The sequence below is a fragment of the Nannospalax galili genome, unplaced genomic scaffold (genome assembly GCF_000622305.1).
Source record: "Nannospalax galili isolate Female #2095 unplaced genomic scaffold, S.galili_v1.0 scaffold490, whole genome shotgun sequence".
NCBI lineage: Eukaryota > Metazoa > Chordata > Mammalia > Rodentia > Spalacidae > Nannospalax > Nannospalax galili.
In genome coordinates this window covers 2,016,535-2,029,180 of record NW_008329666.1, presented here as the reverse complement: position 1 = coordinate 2,029,180, position 12,646 = coordinate 2,016,535, and the positions used below count along the sequence as shown (strand labels likewise).

The 12,646-nt window shown below is 42.2% G+C and overlaps 1 protein-coding gene across 1 annotated transcript in view; it reads right to left on the bottom strand.

Moving 5' to 3' along the window:
- Positions 1–7,076: 7,076 nt before the first annotated feature.
- LOC115071694 (basic salivary proline-rich protein 4-like) overlaps positions 7,077–12,646 on the bottom strand; it is a 13,164-nt gene continuing 7,594 nt past the window's right edge. The window contains exon 3 of the mRNA XM_029567358.1: positions 7,077–7,293. Coding sequence (XP_029423218.1) covers positions 7,256–7,293 — 38 coding nt within the window. The 3' untranslated portion in view covers positions 7,077–7,255. The remainder of the gene's footprint in view (positions 7,294–12,646) is intronic.

Genomic DNA, 12,646 nt, shown 5'->3' with positions numbered 1-12,646 from the left:
AAAATCTTGTGACACAGATCTGCTTTATTGCAGGAAAGTACGGGCTTATATAAGGGTAATAGTCCAATCATAACACAGCATATGGGATCCCTTATTAGCGTGGCAGACTAGTATCCTGTTACAATCTAGTGGGCCAGATGCCCTAGTAGCATAAGTTTCAGTTTCTCTAAGTTTTGGATTCCTGGAAACCATGTGACTTACATAGTTTTCTCTCTGATAAGAAACAGGAAGCACTGCCTTCCAGCATGATAGGTATGTAAGGCAAAAGGCAAAATCAGTCACAAGATTTTCCATAACAGGTGTGAAATAGCCGAGCTAGACAGATAAGAGAAGAAAAAAGCTCTAGGCCAGTGGCAGCAGGCTGGCTACCTCTCTGCTGCCTCCCCACACACACCTGAGGGACATAGGCCAGGCATTAACCCCCTTCCTATTCTTGCCTTGAATACCTTGTTTCTAATGCAGCTAATTATAATAAACTAAGTTTATTATAAGTAAGTAAGGATGGTTTCTAACAAGAAGCTTTTACCTAGGAGACCACCTGAGACCACCCCAAATACAAGGGGCTAAATAGGAGGTAACCAAAAAAGACTACAACTACAACTTAGTGGCTATGATAGGATTACCACTCCACCACAGTAAAGCTTGTAACTGGAGCTGGTAATGTAAATGTGAGAACAAAGAATCTTAGCATAATTAACAGCACTGAGATACTTTAAGGGTAGCTACAACAGCCAGTGACTGATAGCCAGCAGACAGTCAAGGTCAAGGCTGGAGTCAGAGATGGACAGATGGGGCTTCTACCACCCTGAACTGGGTGGGAAGCTCATGGTTGGGGTAGGGGAACATGCATAGAGTGTGCAGGCCCTCCATTGGCTTGACCCATGATAGCCCAGGGAATTAACCAATCTCAATAGAGATGACCTCAGATTTTGTCCAGTTTCTCCCATGGCCCTGTAAAACTCTTTAAATTCAGGGGCTTTTCCCCTCTCTTTGAAACTCCTCCCAACTTTTGGGAGTTTATATCACTTTTCCTTAATTTCTCACATTTATTAATTTTCTGAACTCTCTGCAATACTTCTTTAAAATATTTTAGTTATTTATCTTAACTTTATGTGTATGAGTGTTTTACCTACATGCATGTAAGTGCACCAGCGCTGTGCAGTACCTGTGGAGACCAGAAGAGGGTGCTGGATCCCCTGGAACTGGAGTTGCAGGTGGTTGTTAGCTGCCATGTGAGCGCTGAGAACTGAACCTGGGTCCTCTGCAAGAGCAGCCAGTGCTCTTAACCACTGAGCCATCACTCCAGCCCTGAAATACTTTTTAATAAAGCCTTGCTTCCATTTTACATACTCCCACAAGAGTCTAGTTCATTGATCTTTGGTGTGAGCCACTGTCCTAAGTCACTCTTTGATATCCCTGAGTGGCTGGCATCTTAAATCTTTGGATGGTCCTCAACTGGGCCATGAAATGTCCTGTTGCTTTCCCAAACCCTGCATCATTAATACAGTAATTAGTCAAGGCTAAAAGATTTGGACTTTATTCTCTGAGGGGGATTCGGGGGGTGTCAAAGTATTAAAGCAAGGATCATTTGATGAATTTTGTGGTAGTGTGCAGAAATCTGACTCTGTATCAGGAGTTTATGCTTATAGCTTAAACTAGCATCCAAGTAGAGGGAGTGGTAAAGCCATAGTGCTGAAGGCTAGCTGTACTCAATAAACACTGGTTATGTATTTTTGAAACAGTTCCAGAAATTGTGACATAGAAATTTGAGTTATAGACAACCCACATACCTATGACTATAAATTTATGTAAGGAATCTTAACTTCCTTCACAGATCAAGTTTAATTGACTCACCCTGTGTAAAATGAAATATATATGTATATATATATATGAACTAAACTGTCTTTGAAATCATATTTTTATTTGACTGAATCAAAATTATGAGTCTTTTGGAAAGAATATGGGCACTCTGCAACTGCAGCAACTGCAGATCACTGATGAGGTTTGTTCATCCCCGATGCTCGCAGACCCACTCCTTCGAAGTTCCTGAGGGCCTACTGAGTGTCTGGGACTAGCTCTGGGGATACAATGGGTGAACAAAATAGAGAAGGTTGCTCATGAAACTTATTTTCACAGTCTGAGAGGTAAACATTAAACAAAGTAGACATAATATCAGTAAGTGCTAAATACCATGAGCATTACACAGGACATTCAAGGAAGGTCTTTCTTCTTTGGGGACTCGATTGACACGAGGAAGGGAAGCAGTCAGCACTCAAAAAGGGGAACAGCGGCTGGAAAGATAGCTCAGCGGTTAAAAGCACTGGCTACTCTTGCAGAGGACCAGGGTTCAATTCCCCATACCCAGATGGCAGCTAACAACCCTCCAGTTCCAGAGGGTTGGACACCCTCTACTGACCTCCTCGGGCATTGCACAATACAGGTGCACTTACACACATGCAGGCATAATACTCATATCATAAAATAAAAATAATAAAAAATATTTAAAAGAGGGGGGATCAAATGGCTTAAGGTGAGTGTGCTAACTTCTCTGGTGGAACCAAGCCAGTAAGAGGAGGGGCTGTGGAAATCAGGGCAGATGTTCCATGGGTCAGGTCATGTGGGCCCTTCTAGGCTGCATAAAATAGAGTGGGAAAGCAATTTAGAGAGGCAGGAATAGAAGGGATAGAGGTGGTGAACATCATGAAGCCAGGCTACGTGAGAGACGAAGCAGTAATGCTATGCTAGCAGCAGCGGAGGAGGGGAGGCGTGGTCAAACACTGAGTCCACTGCCAGGATCTGCTGAAGAAGTGAATGCGGAGTACGGAGTACGAGAGGCAGTATGGAGACAAGGGAGCTTTCAGTGTTCTTTGCTTGGTTTGTGGGGGGAGGGGGTTGTTTGCTTAAGAAGACACCTTTTTAGAGTAATTTCAGCTACGGGGCTGGAGAGATGGCTCAACGGTTAAGAGCACTGGCTGCTCTTGTAGAGGACCCGGGTTCCATTCCTGGCACCCACACGGCAGCTAACAACTGTCTATAACTCCAGTTCCAGGGGGATCCAATACCCTCTTCTGACCTCTGTGGCATTGCACAACTCGGGTGCACTTACATGCAGGCAATACACTCATACACATAAACTCAAAATAATAAATGAAATTTTTTTTTAAAGAATAGTTATAGGCTGGGCATGGTGGCGCACACCTGTAATCCCACCACTCAGGAGGCAGAGGCAGGCAGTTCAAAGCCAGCCTGGTCTAAAAGTGAGTTTCAGGACAGCTGGGGCTACAGAGAGACCCTGTCTCAAAAAGACATATATTTATGTGTGTGTGTGTGTGTGTGTGTGTGTGTGTGTGTGTAATCTGAATATTGTTAAAGGCATTGTTCTACAACTTTTTTTTTAATAGGAAAAATTCCCTTGGGTAGTTCCACATCTGAAGTTCTTTTTCCGAGTATCATGTGACTGGCAATTCCCTTTTATTCTAACATTGTAGAGTTACATAAATCATTTACTTATACAATATATATAAGTAAGCAATCAAAATAGCAACTTTGCTTGTCTAGGAGCATGAGATTGTAGAAAGCTTTTTCTCTTCTTCGCATTATTATTACTACTATTATCATTAATTAGTAAATGAGTGTGTGATATCTGGGGGAGGGCATGCAGTCAACAGTGAAAGTGTGTGGGGAGGTCAGAGGACAACTTTTTGGAATTAGTTGCCTCCTTTCTTTTATGTGAGTTTCAGGCATCAAATTAAGCTCTCCAGGCTGTCATGGAAGCACTTTTACCATCAGAACAATCTAAGGACGCATTCTTTTTATGAAAAAAATTAAGTGAATTTGTAGAATTTAAGACAATGTATTTTGATCATATTTATATCCCCTCCTGCATCTGCACCCCTCTTAATGTCCCCATCTGATTTCATTTACTCTGCCATGTATATTAATACCTATAGAGTGAAATTTGTGTCCCAAAATGCCCTTCAGGATGGTTCATTCACTGGAGCCTTGTTAACCTACCAAAAGCCACACCCTTAAGAGAGACTGACTCTCCTCTTCCCAGAAGTCATCAGTTCCAAATAGCTCCTCAGGTAGGGTTGGGATTTCTTACTTCCCCACATCTATGCCGGGATTTTGTTTGGTTTGAACTTGCTTGGGACTTGTGCATGCTGTCATCATTGCTGCGGGTTCATATGGGTAACTGACCAGCTGTCTGGAAAATTTTGTTTCCTTGTGGTCACCTCTTCAATGATCCCTGAGCCTTTGGAGGCAGAAGTTTGATGTAGGTGGCCTATTCAGGGATAAGCATTCTGAAGTCTCTTATTCTCTGCACACTGGCCAGTTGTGGATTTCTGTGTTGATCACCATCAGCTGCAAAAGCGTCTCTGTTGAGAGGTGAGAGATGTTTTTATCTATGGGTATAACAATAAGTCATTAGAGTTCATTTAATACTATATCTACTTAGTAGGATAATAGTATTAGACTCTCCTCTATGGCCTACAGCCTGTGTAGCCACATGTTCCTAACCCTGATATTAATGTTGGGTATGAGCTTCATCCTATGAAGCAGAACTTAAATCTAATTATAAAGTGATTGGTTATTCCCATCACAGTCCTGCCACTTTTGTACTGGAGGTCATATCTTGCCAGGCCAGTTGTTGAAGTGTGCAGGATTCACAGCAAGGTAAGGTTAATGATTAATTTTTTCTTCTGATAACATGCATAGCACCTTCCTGTACTATGTAAGCTAGCCAGGAGAAATGAGGCTTTGAAGTCAGCACCAGCTTTATTGCTCCTTATGTTTTCTACAGCTCATGTATGTAGTGTCTTCAAAAACAGAGTCTTACCATCCAGTTCTGGTGGGTAAACAAGAGCAGGGGCAATGTCCAGTATTGTTTGAGGGTCTATGGGATCCCCTGATCAACAGCTTCAAGGGAGGGAGTCCATCCCCAGCACTGGGCTTTTACTTTGCTAGCCAATGGTAGGTGTTTAGTAGGGGCAATGTTTCCCTGTTACAAGGTAACTGCTTTAAATCCTTTATATGACTATGCTACAAGGAGTTTCTATAGTAGTTAGTTTCCATATGGCTTTTTCTAATGTTAGAAATCCCTCCCTATACTTCCTCCTCTGCCCTGCCCTCCCATTCCCTAACTCAATTATCTCTTCTTACTCTAGTATTTCCTCCCCCCTCTATATCACTGCATTATATCTACCCTCCCATGAAGCCCCCAGCCCCCACTTGGCAATTTGTTTCCTGACCTCTCTGGATGGACTCATTGCTCTGGAACCATAAGTCCAAATAAACTCTTTCTTCTATAAATTGCCATGGCCATGATGTTTTATCACAGCAACAGAAAAGTAACTAATTACACTAGCCCATTAATGTGTGCCCTAATCTTTATTATTTCTTGCCATCTACTGACTGGGTTTGGGATTGGCTTCTTATTTTCCTAGAGCCTTATTTACTTGAAATCACTTTTAGTATGAACACATAGCTATAAACTTTCCTATTAGAACTGTCTTAATTATTTCCCAGAGAACCTGGTAGGTTGCAATATCATTTTCATTTGTTTTTAGGAACTTTCAATTTCTTCTCTAATGTCCTCAGTAGAAGAGTTTTAGGTTCACAGAACAATTGAGAAAAAATTTTAGAGAGTTCCCATATAACTTACTGTATAAATGAGGTAGTTCATAGAGTACAAATAACTGTAAAATGGGGGAAACATATAGTCAATCTAGTTTTTTTTTAATTATAAATTTGGTTGTTTAAAATGCCTATTGCCTTCATCTGTTACATTCACTTCATTAGGCCAGACAGCATCCTTGATTTCTTGAATTTTAGGTATATTACTCTTAATATGTGTCATGTTATTCTAAATACAGAGGCTTAAAGAATAATGAAAAAATCAGATCAGGATCATCATGACTACTAGATTTTTACGATAAGATCCAGGAGTTTTTCCTTAATGTCTTTACCAGCATTCCCCTCTCCTGGCTACTACTTAGCCTCATCTACATCAGATCCTAAGAAGCCTTCCCTAGTGATATGGAACATTAATAATATTAATAAATAATATGTGACTTCCACATGCAAAAAAAATGTGATGCTTGGCCAACGGGGGAACTGCAGAAGCTACACCTTTTACTGAACCTTCTGTCAGGCTGATTAGCTGATTAGAATTTCAAAGATTGTGGAGAGGTTGGATGTTGCAGGTCCAGAGTCTAATTAGAATTTATCTTGGGCTGTCTTTAGCCCTCATGATTAGCCAGCTCCTTTCCCACTGCTGTGTCTGATCTAACATCCTTATGAGGACCAGGTGGAACTTTTTGAAATGTATTAACTTAGCAGATCACTAGCTTCACCAACCAAAAAGCTAAGAGTGCCATTAAAGAGTGTCTGAGACCTATGACAGAGGTTTTTCCGATTTGCTGTAACCTGCCACTCTGGTGTTTCCATCGATGTATTTGAAAAATTTCTTGATTTATGACTTTGTTCTGTTACCATCAAAACATCATGAAACTGTCTATCCTGGAACATGGAATCTGGAGTAACTTAAATCTGTGTTCCCAGACCATGGTCATTTATATTTGACTCCAGAATAAACCATCCATTATCCTATGAGTGAGAGTTGTGCTTTTGTACATCAGCACTGCCCAATTTTCACTACCAATAACTTTTAACATAAGTATTGCACATAGATTATAAGGGAAAACTAATATTGCTCTGTCATTAAATCCATAGTTTTATCCAATTCCCTTAATTTTAACTTTATTCCTTTTACTGTTCCAGGATCTCGTGAGGGTACTAATGAGAAATATATAACTGGACAATATCCACAGCTTATAGAAAAATAGAACTCCAACCTACAACTCACAGCAACCTGTTTAGTAAGCCAAATGACCAGCTCTATAGCAACTGATCCTAGTCATCCAGAATTTGGTAACAAATATCTGTGATTTTCATTCCAGTTTCTGACTTAGGTCCAACTACAGAGAGCCAAAAGCATCTGTAATTCATCACACAGGATGCTCTGCTTCTTGCTAGCCACATCCAGCAGGCTCCAATTAGAATACACCTGGAGCTTTCCAACTCCTCTGAGTGGTGCCTTTGATTGAGTCTGGGCCAAACCTGGTGATGGTGGTCCAGTCTTTTGCTATAACAAGTTCTGCATACACAGACCTGTCTTGTTCTCTTTGGGTTCACTTGGTTTCCATGCCACATTGCAGTTACTTGTCATTGTCTTCGTAGGATCCTCTTGGTTTTAACAGCTTGTCAGCTTTCCTTTGTTTTCAATGACCCCTAGGGAGAAAACATTTACAACACTTGGTAATACCCTATTACGTAGTTTAACAGTACTTCTTAGCTGCACGGTTTCTTGTTCAAAGGAAAATGTCAGATCTTTAAAAACAGAACAAAACAAACAAAAAAAGCCAAACAGACAATCAAAAAGTATTTGTCCTGTCTTCACTCCTACATGAGGGAGTGAAAGAAAATTCTGAGGACTTTAGGCAATATGTGTACTGCACACAAATCAATATGAAATTCAACTCCACTAAAAACAGTTCAAAGAGTACTCCCACAAGTAAAAATCTGAATGTAGTAACTCTAAACGCAGCTCACAAATGGGTAGGGAATACAAACATGTACTCCCAACAATAACACAGTGAAAAAACTATGGTGGAAGAAAACTTGGAGCTGGCAATTGAAAAATGAGAAGTACTTTCTGGCAGAAGACTGAATGGGAAACATGTATTTCAGGTACAGGCCTGGGAGGAGCACAGATATGTGGCTTCAGGCCTGGGCCTGATCCTTGTGGCTTGTGCCTGAGCCTTGGACTATGGAGCAGACTATAGAACAAGGGGACGAGTCTAGCAAGAAACAGGAGGTTGAATTTTTAAGATTTTGCCATGTGGAAAACAAAGGGTCTGTTATGGTTTGTGTTGGGGATCCTTGTTGTGTAAAGTAGCAGTCTCTTCATGTCCTGATAGCCCATGGGCTCGGCCTCATATGCAGAGATTCCTTTTTCAGCAGGGTGCCTTCCTGGCATCTTCCTGACTCATCTTTCGAAGAAGCCATCACAGAAACATGGCCTCCCACTCTGGTTTTCCTGTGTGATTTTCAGGCAGTCTGGCAGGAGCCCACTTCCCTATGTAAATGAGGCATCCTAAAAGTACCTATCAGCTAAGGTTTTTACTACCACCCCCATAGTATAAATATCCTGGTTTCCCCCAATTAATCGGAGCTGGATCACAGAGACTTGGAGCCGAGCTAAGTCACTGAATAAAAGGGCTGTGCCACTGACTGAGCTGAGTTCTGTGTCTTACTGCCTACGATCCAGCCTCCCTGGGGGCGCTATCCTTCCGTCATTGACTCACGGAAATCCAGCTTCAGCCTTCCCGCACCTCTCCTCGAGACCCGGCAGCTGACGGGCCGAACTCAGAGAGAGAGTGCACGGGTGAAATTGGGACAGAACCCGACCGGGCCAGCCCCAGTAGCAGAGACCCACAGCAATGCGGTGCGGGACCGCGTGCACCCCAGCGACGTGTGGGAGACCGGTGCCACGCCCAGCAGCTGGCGCCCCGAGATTCCCGCACGCCCATATCACAGCGGAGAAGCAGGGGCCCGCCAGCAACGCAGAGCAGACGGCCCCGGGACCTGCCGCTTTCCAGGTGGGCGCAGGGGACCGGCGCCACGCTAGCAGCTGGCGCCCCGAGATCCCTGTGCACCCCATAGTTTGGATCCAAAATGTCCTCAACAGCCATGTGAGGCTTGGTCACCAATCTGTGGTGCTTTGGGGGGCGGGGTGCAGTTGTTAGAGGAGAAGACTTATTGGAGGAAGTAAGAGATGATGAGGTGCTTTTGAATGGGCTATTAAGGACCTACCACCCCCACCTCCCCGCTTCTTGGCTGTCATGAGTTGAGCATCTTTGCTCCACGGGCTGCTCCCCACCATGATGTTCTGCCCCACCAGAAACAATGGAGTTAAGTAACCATGAAGGGAAAGGTCTGAAGCTGTTAGCCATAACCAATCTTTTCTCCTTTAAGATGATTTTCTCAGTAATTTTCTCACAGCAACTAAAAGCTAACACAGGGTCATAGAACTGTTCATGAATACATATATATTAAGATGAATTAGCTTTTCTTTAAGGAAAATTAAAACGGAACTGTGATAATGATGGTTATATGTGTGGGGACAATAAACAGGTATTGAAGCTCATCTGTGAGGAACATATAGCTTAATATCTCTGTAACTACACTAATAGGATATACCATTGGGGATGGAAACATGGCTCAGTCAGTAAAGTGCTTGCCTTACAAACATGTGAGCTGATTTAATCTCTAAAGGCCACGTTTAAAAAATGCCCTGTGTGGTAGTACATACTAGTAATCCTTCCCAGTGCTGGGGAGGAGACAAGTGGGTCCTGAGGCTTGCTGGACAGTCAGCCTGTCCCACTAGGTGAATTCTAGTCTAATGAGAGACCCTGTCTCAGGAAAAAAAGTGGGCAACCCCTGAAGAACAACAATACATACTGTCCTTCAGCATCTATATACACATGTACACGCATGCATATGCATACATAGATGTGCATATACATGAACACAAAAACATGTACACACAAAACATCAAATTGGAATGATTTTGAGAATAAAAGATGGTTATTCTTTTTAAAAAATATTTTATTCATCATTTTTATTCTATCTGTATAAGTGTATTGCCTGCTTGTAGGTGGGTGCGCTCGTGTCATGTAATACCCATAGAGGTCAGAAGAGGGTGTCAGAATCCCTGGAACTGGAAGTAAGATCTCTGGAGTTATGGATGGTTGTTAGCCACCATGTGGGTCCTGGGAATCAAACCCAGGTCCTCTGCAAGAGCAGCCAGTGCTCTTAACCACTGAGCTATCTCTCCAGCCCAGAGATGTGGGAGTATCTCAGACAAACTGAGAATTAGTCACATAATTACTTTTAGTTGACAAGCTTACCTACAAAGATTAATTTAGAAGCTACAACTCTGGGGGATGGAGAGATGGCTCAGTACTTAAGAGCACTTGTTGCTCTTACAGAGGACCCATGTTCAGTTCCCAGCACCCACACAGGGCAGTTCACAATATCTGTAACTCCAGTTCCAGGGAAACTGATCACCTTTTCTGGACTTTTCGGGCAATTGCACACATATGGTGCACAGACATACACTCAGGCCGGCAGAGGCAGGTGATCTCTGTGAGTTCAAGGCCAGCCTGGTCTACATAGCTACAGGGAGATCCTATCTCAAAAAAAAAACAAAAAAAAAAAAAAAACCCTGAAATAAAACACTATCAGGTTTCTGCTCAAACCCCTCCACTTGCATCTGGTTTCTTTCAGAACCAAACCAACAGGCTTTGTCATGGCCCACAGGCTGAATTTCACCTGGCTTTTGCTGTCTCTGTCCTCATTTTTCACCAATCTCTGAGTTCCTCTGCACTAACTCTGTATGGCTTCCTTCTGTCCAGGTAACCATAGCCTCCTTGGTGACAAGTTTCTGCTCAAATCTCACCTGCTACAGGAAGCCTTGTCACATTTCGTTTGTGTTTTCTTGTTGATTTTCCAGCTGGAAGCCTCTCTCCCAGTCAAGGAAAGCTAAGTATTAGGACCTCATCTGTCTTGTTTATTACAGCATCAGCCACACCAGTGCCCTCAGCACAGGGCTGCCGCTAATTAATATTTGTTAAATAATGAAGAAATCAGCATACTTTGTTGCTATTAAGGGTGTCAACCAAAATGATGGCGATGGTATCTACGTTCAGCGCCACCCCAAACAACAGTTTGCCGAGAGTAACCCAGAAAGTCACCTACACACATTCTGAGTGGATAAGTCACCAACAGAGGGAACAGCCCACTGTAGTGCAGAGCCAGATCTGCAGTCAGGACACTGTTAAATAGTGTTAGTTTTCAGTGAGATATTTTAGAGTGCTTAAAGTGTCCAAGTTCACGAGCTATAATGTTAAATCTATGTAGTTTCTGAAAGAAATTTGAGAACTACAACAAAAAGCGACAAATTTTCTTATGTTGGACACAGTGCAGTATAAAAGTTCTTTCTTCCACCTTATTTGATTTGACCGTGTTCCTTCTCAAACCCAGGTCCTCTGCAAGAGCAGCCAGTGCTCTTAACCACTGAGCTATCTCTCCAGCCCAGAGATGTGGGAGTATCTCAGACAAACTGAGAATTAGTCACATAATTACTTTTAGTTGACAAGCTTACCTACAAAGATTAATTTAGAAGCTACAACTCTGGGGGATGGAGAGATGGCTCAGTACTTAAGAGCACTTGTTGCTCTTACAGAGGACCCATGTTCAGTTCCCAGCACCCACACAGGGCAGTTCACAATATCTGTAACTCCAGTTCCAGGGAAACTGATCACCTTTTCTGGACTTTTCGGGCAATTGCACACATATGGTGCACAGACATACACTCAGGCCCACACACATACACATAAAATAAAAAATGAAAGAAATTATATCTGTGGGTCAATTTTTAGGTGAATAGTTAAGCAACAGTTTAAAACTCAACAAAGAAATGTAGACACCATGTCTAAGTGTCATACTGAAGGTTAACTGTTAATTAAGTAGGTGCTTGAGGCGGGATTTCAATCCAGGCCATTAGGTACAAAAATTAATACTAATCTATAATTATATTACCTTTCAGGTTTTAATTCCTAGCTTATTAGATTCCTAAATTTGAACTTTAGAAGAATAATTAATCATTTTTCACTACAAGTATGTGCCGTGAATGTTTGAGGCAAACTTTATTCTCTTTCCTAGCTGCTCAAACAACTTACATATCATCTCCACAAGGTTGGATATGGGTCTGGGCCCCTGACCTCCACATCTAGGCCAGTACAGCAGCTGCTGAAGTGTCTGATGTAGTCATGTGTCATGCTCTAAGCAGAGTCCATCACTTGAAGCCAGGATTAGTGCTGTCTCTGCTCATGGTTATGCTGCCCATGCCCCATCAGCCCCATCGTACCCTGCGAATACTCTTTTTGGATATTCTTATGAATATTATGAACATTAAGAACTGTCTTAAAAATATTTAAGAACAGTTCTATTAACTCTAATTGAGCTAGAATAAAGAGAGACTCAAATTGGAATTAGTTTTGTTGGTCTATTTTATTTTTTGATCTTTTTGAGACAGGGTCTCCCTGTAGCCAGAGATGGCCTGGAACTTGCTATGTAGACCAAGCTGGCCTCTCTCTTATGGAGATCCACCTGCTTCTGCCTCCCGAGTGCTGGAATTAAAGCTGTAGGCCACCATGCCTGACAGTCTATGCTTTTGAGCAAGGAAAGTTAAATTCCACTGTTCTACCATGGTGTTCATTACAGCTCACAATGCACTCTCATAGTAGTTGAGACTTCCAAAGAGGAGAAACTGGATGAGTTATTAGCAACAACTTAAAAAAGAAACAACCCCAAGCAGTACTTTGTTTTGTCCTTAAGTCTACTGTCTCCCCTCGTTGTCTGCCCATCTAAGAACACACTTTATTACACCTTAACGACCCCCAAAGTAGGCAAGCAGTTGAGGCATCATCTATGAATTCTGGCTATCAATTCTACTTCCACATGCAGTCCTGACCTGAGAGTCTTAGAATTTCTATTTATAATTTTAGAATAAAATTAT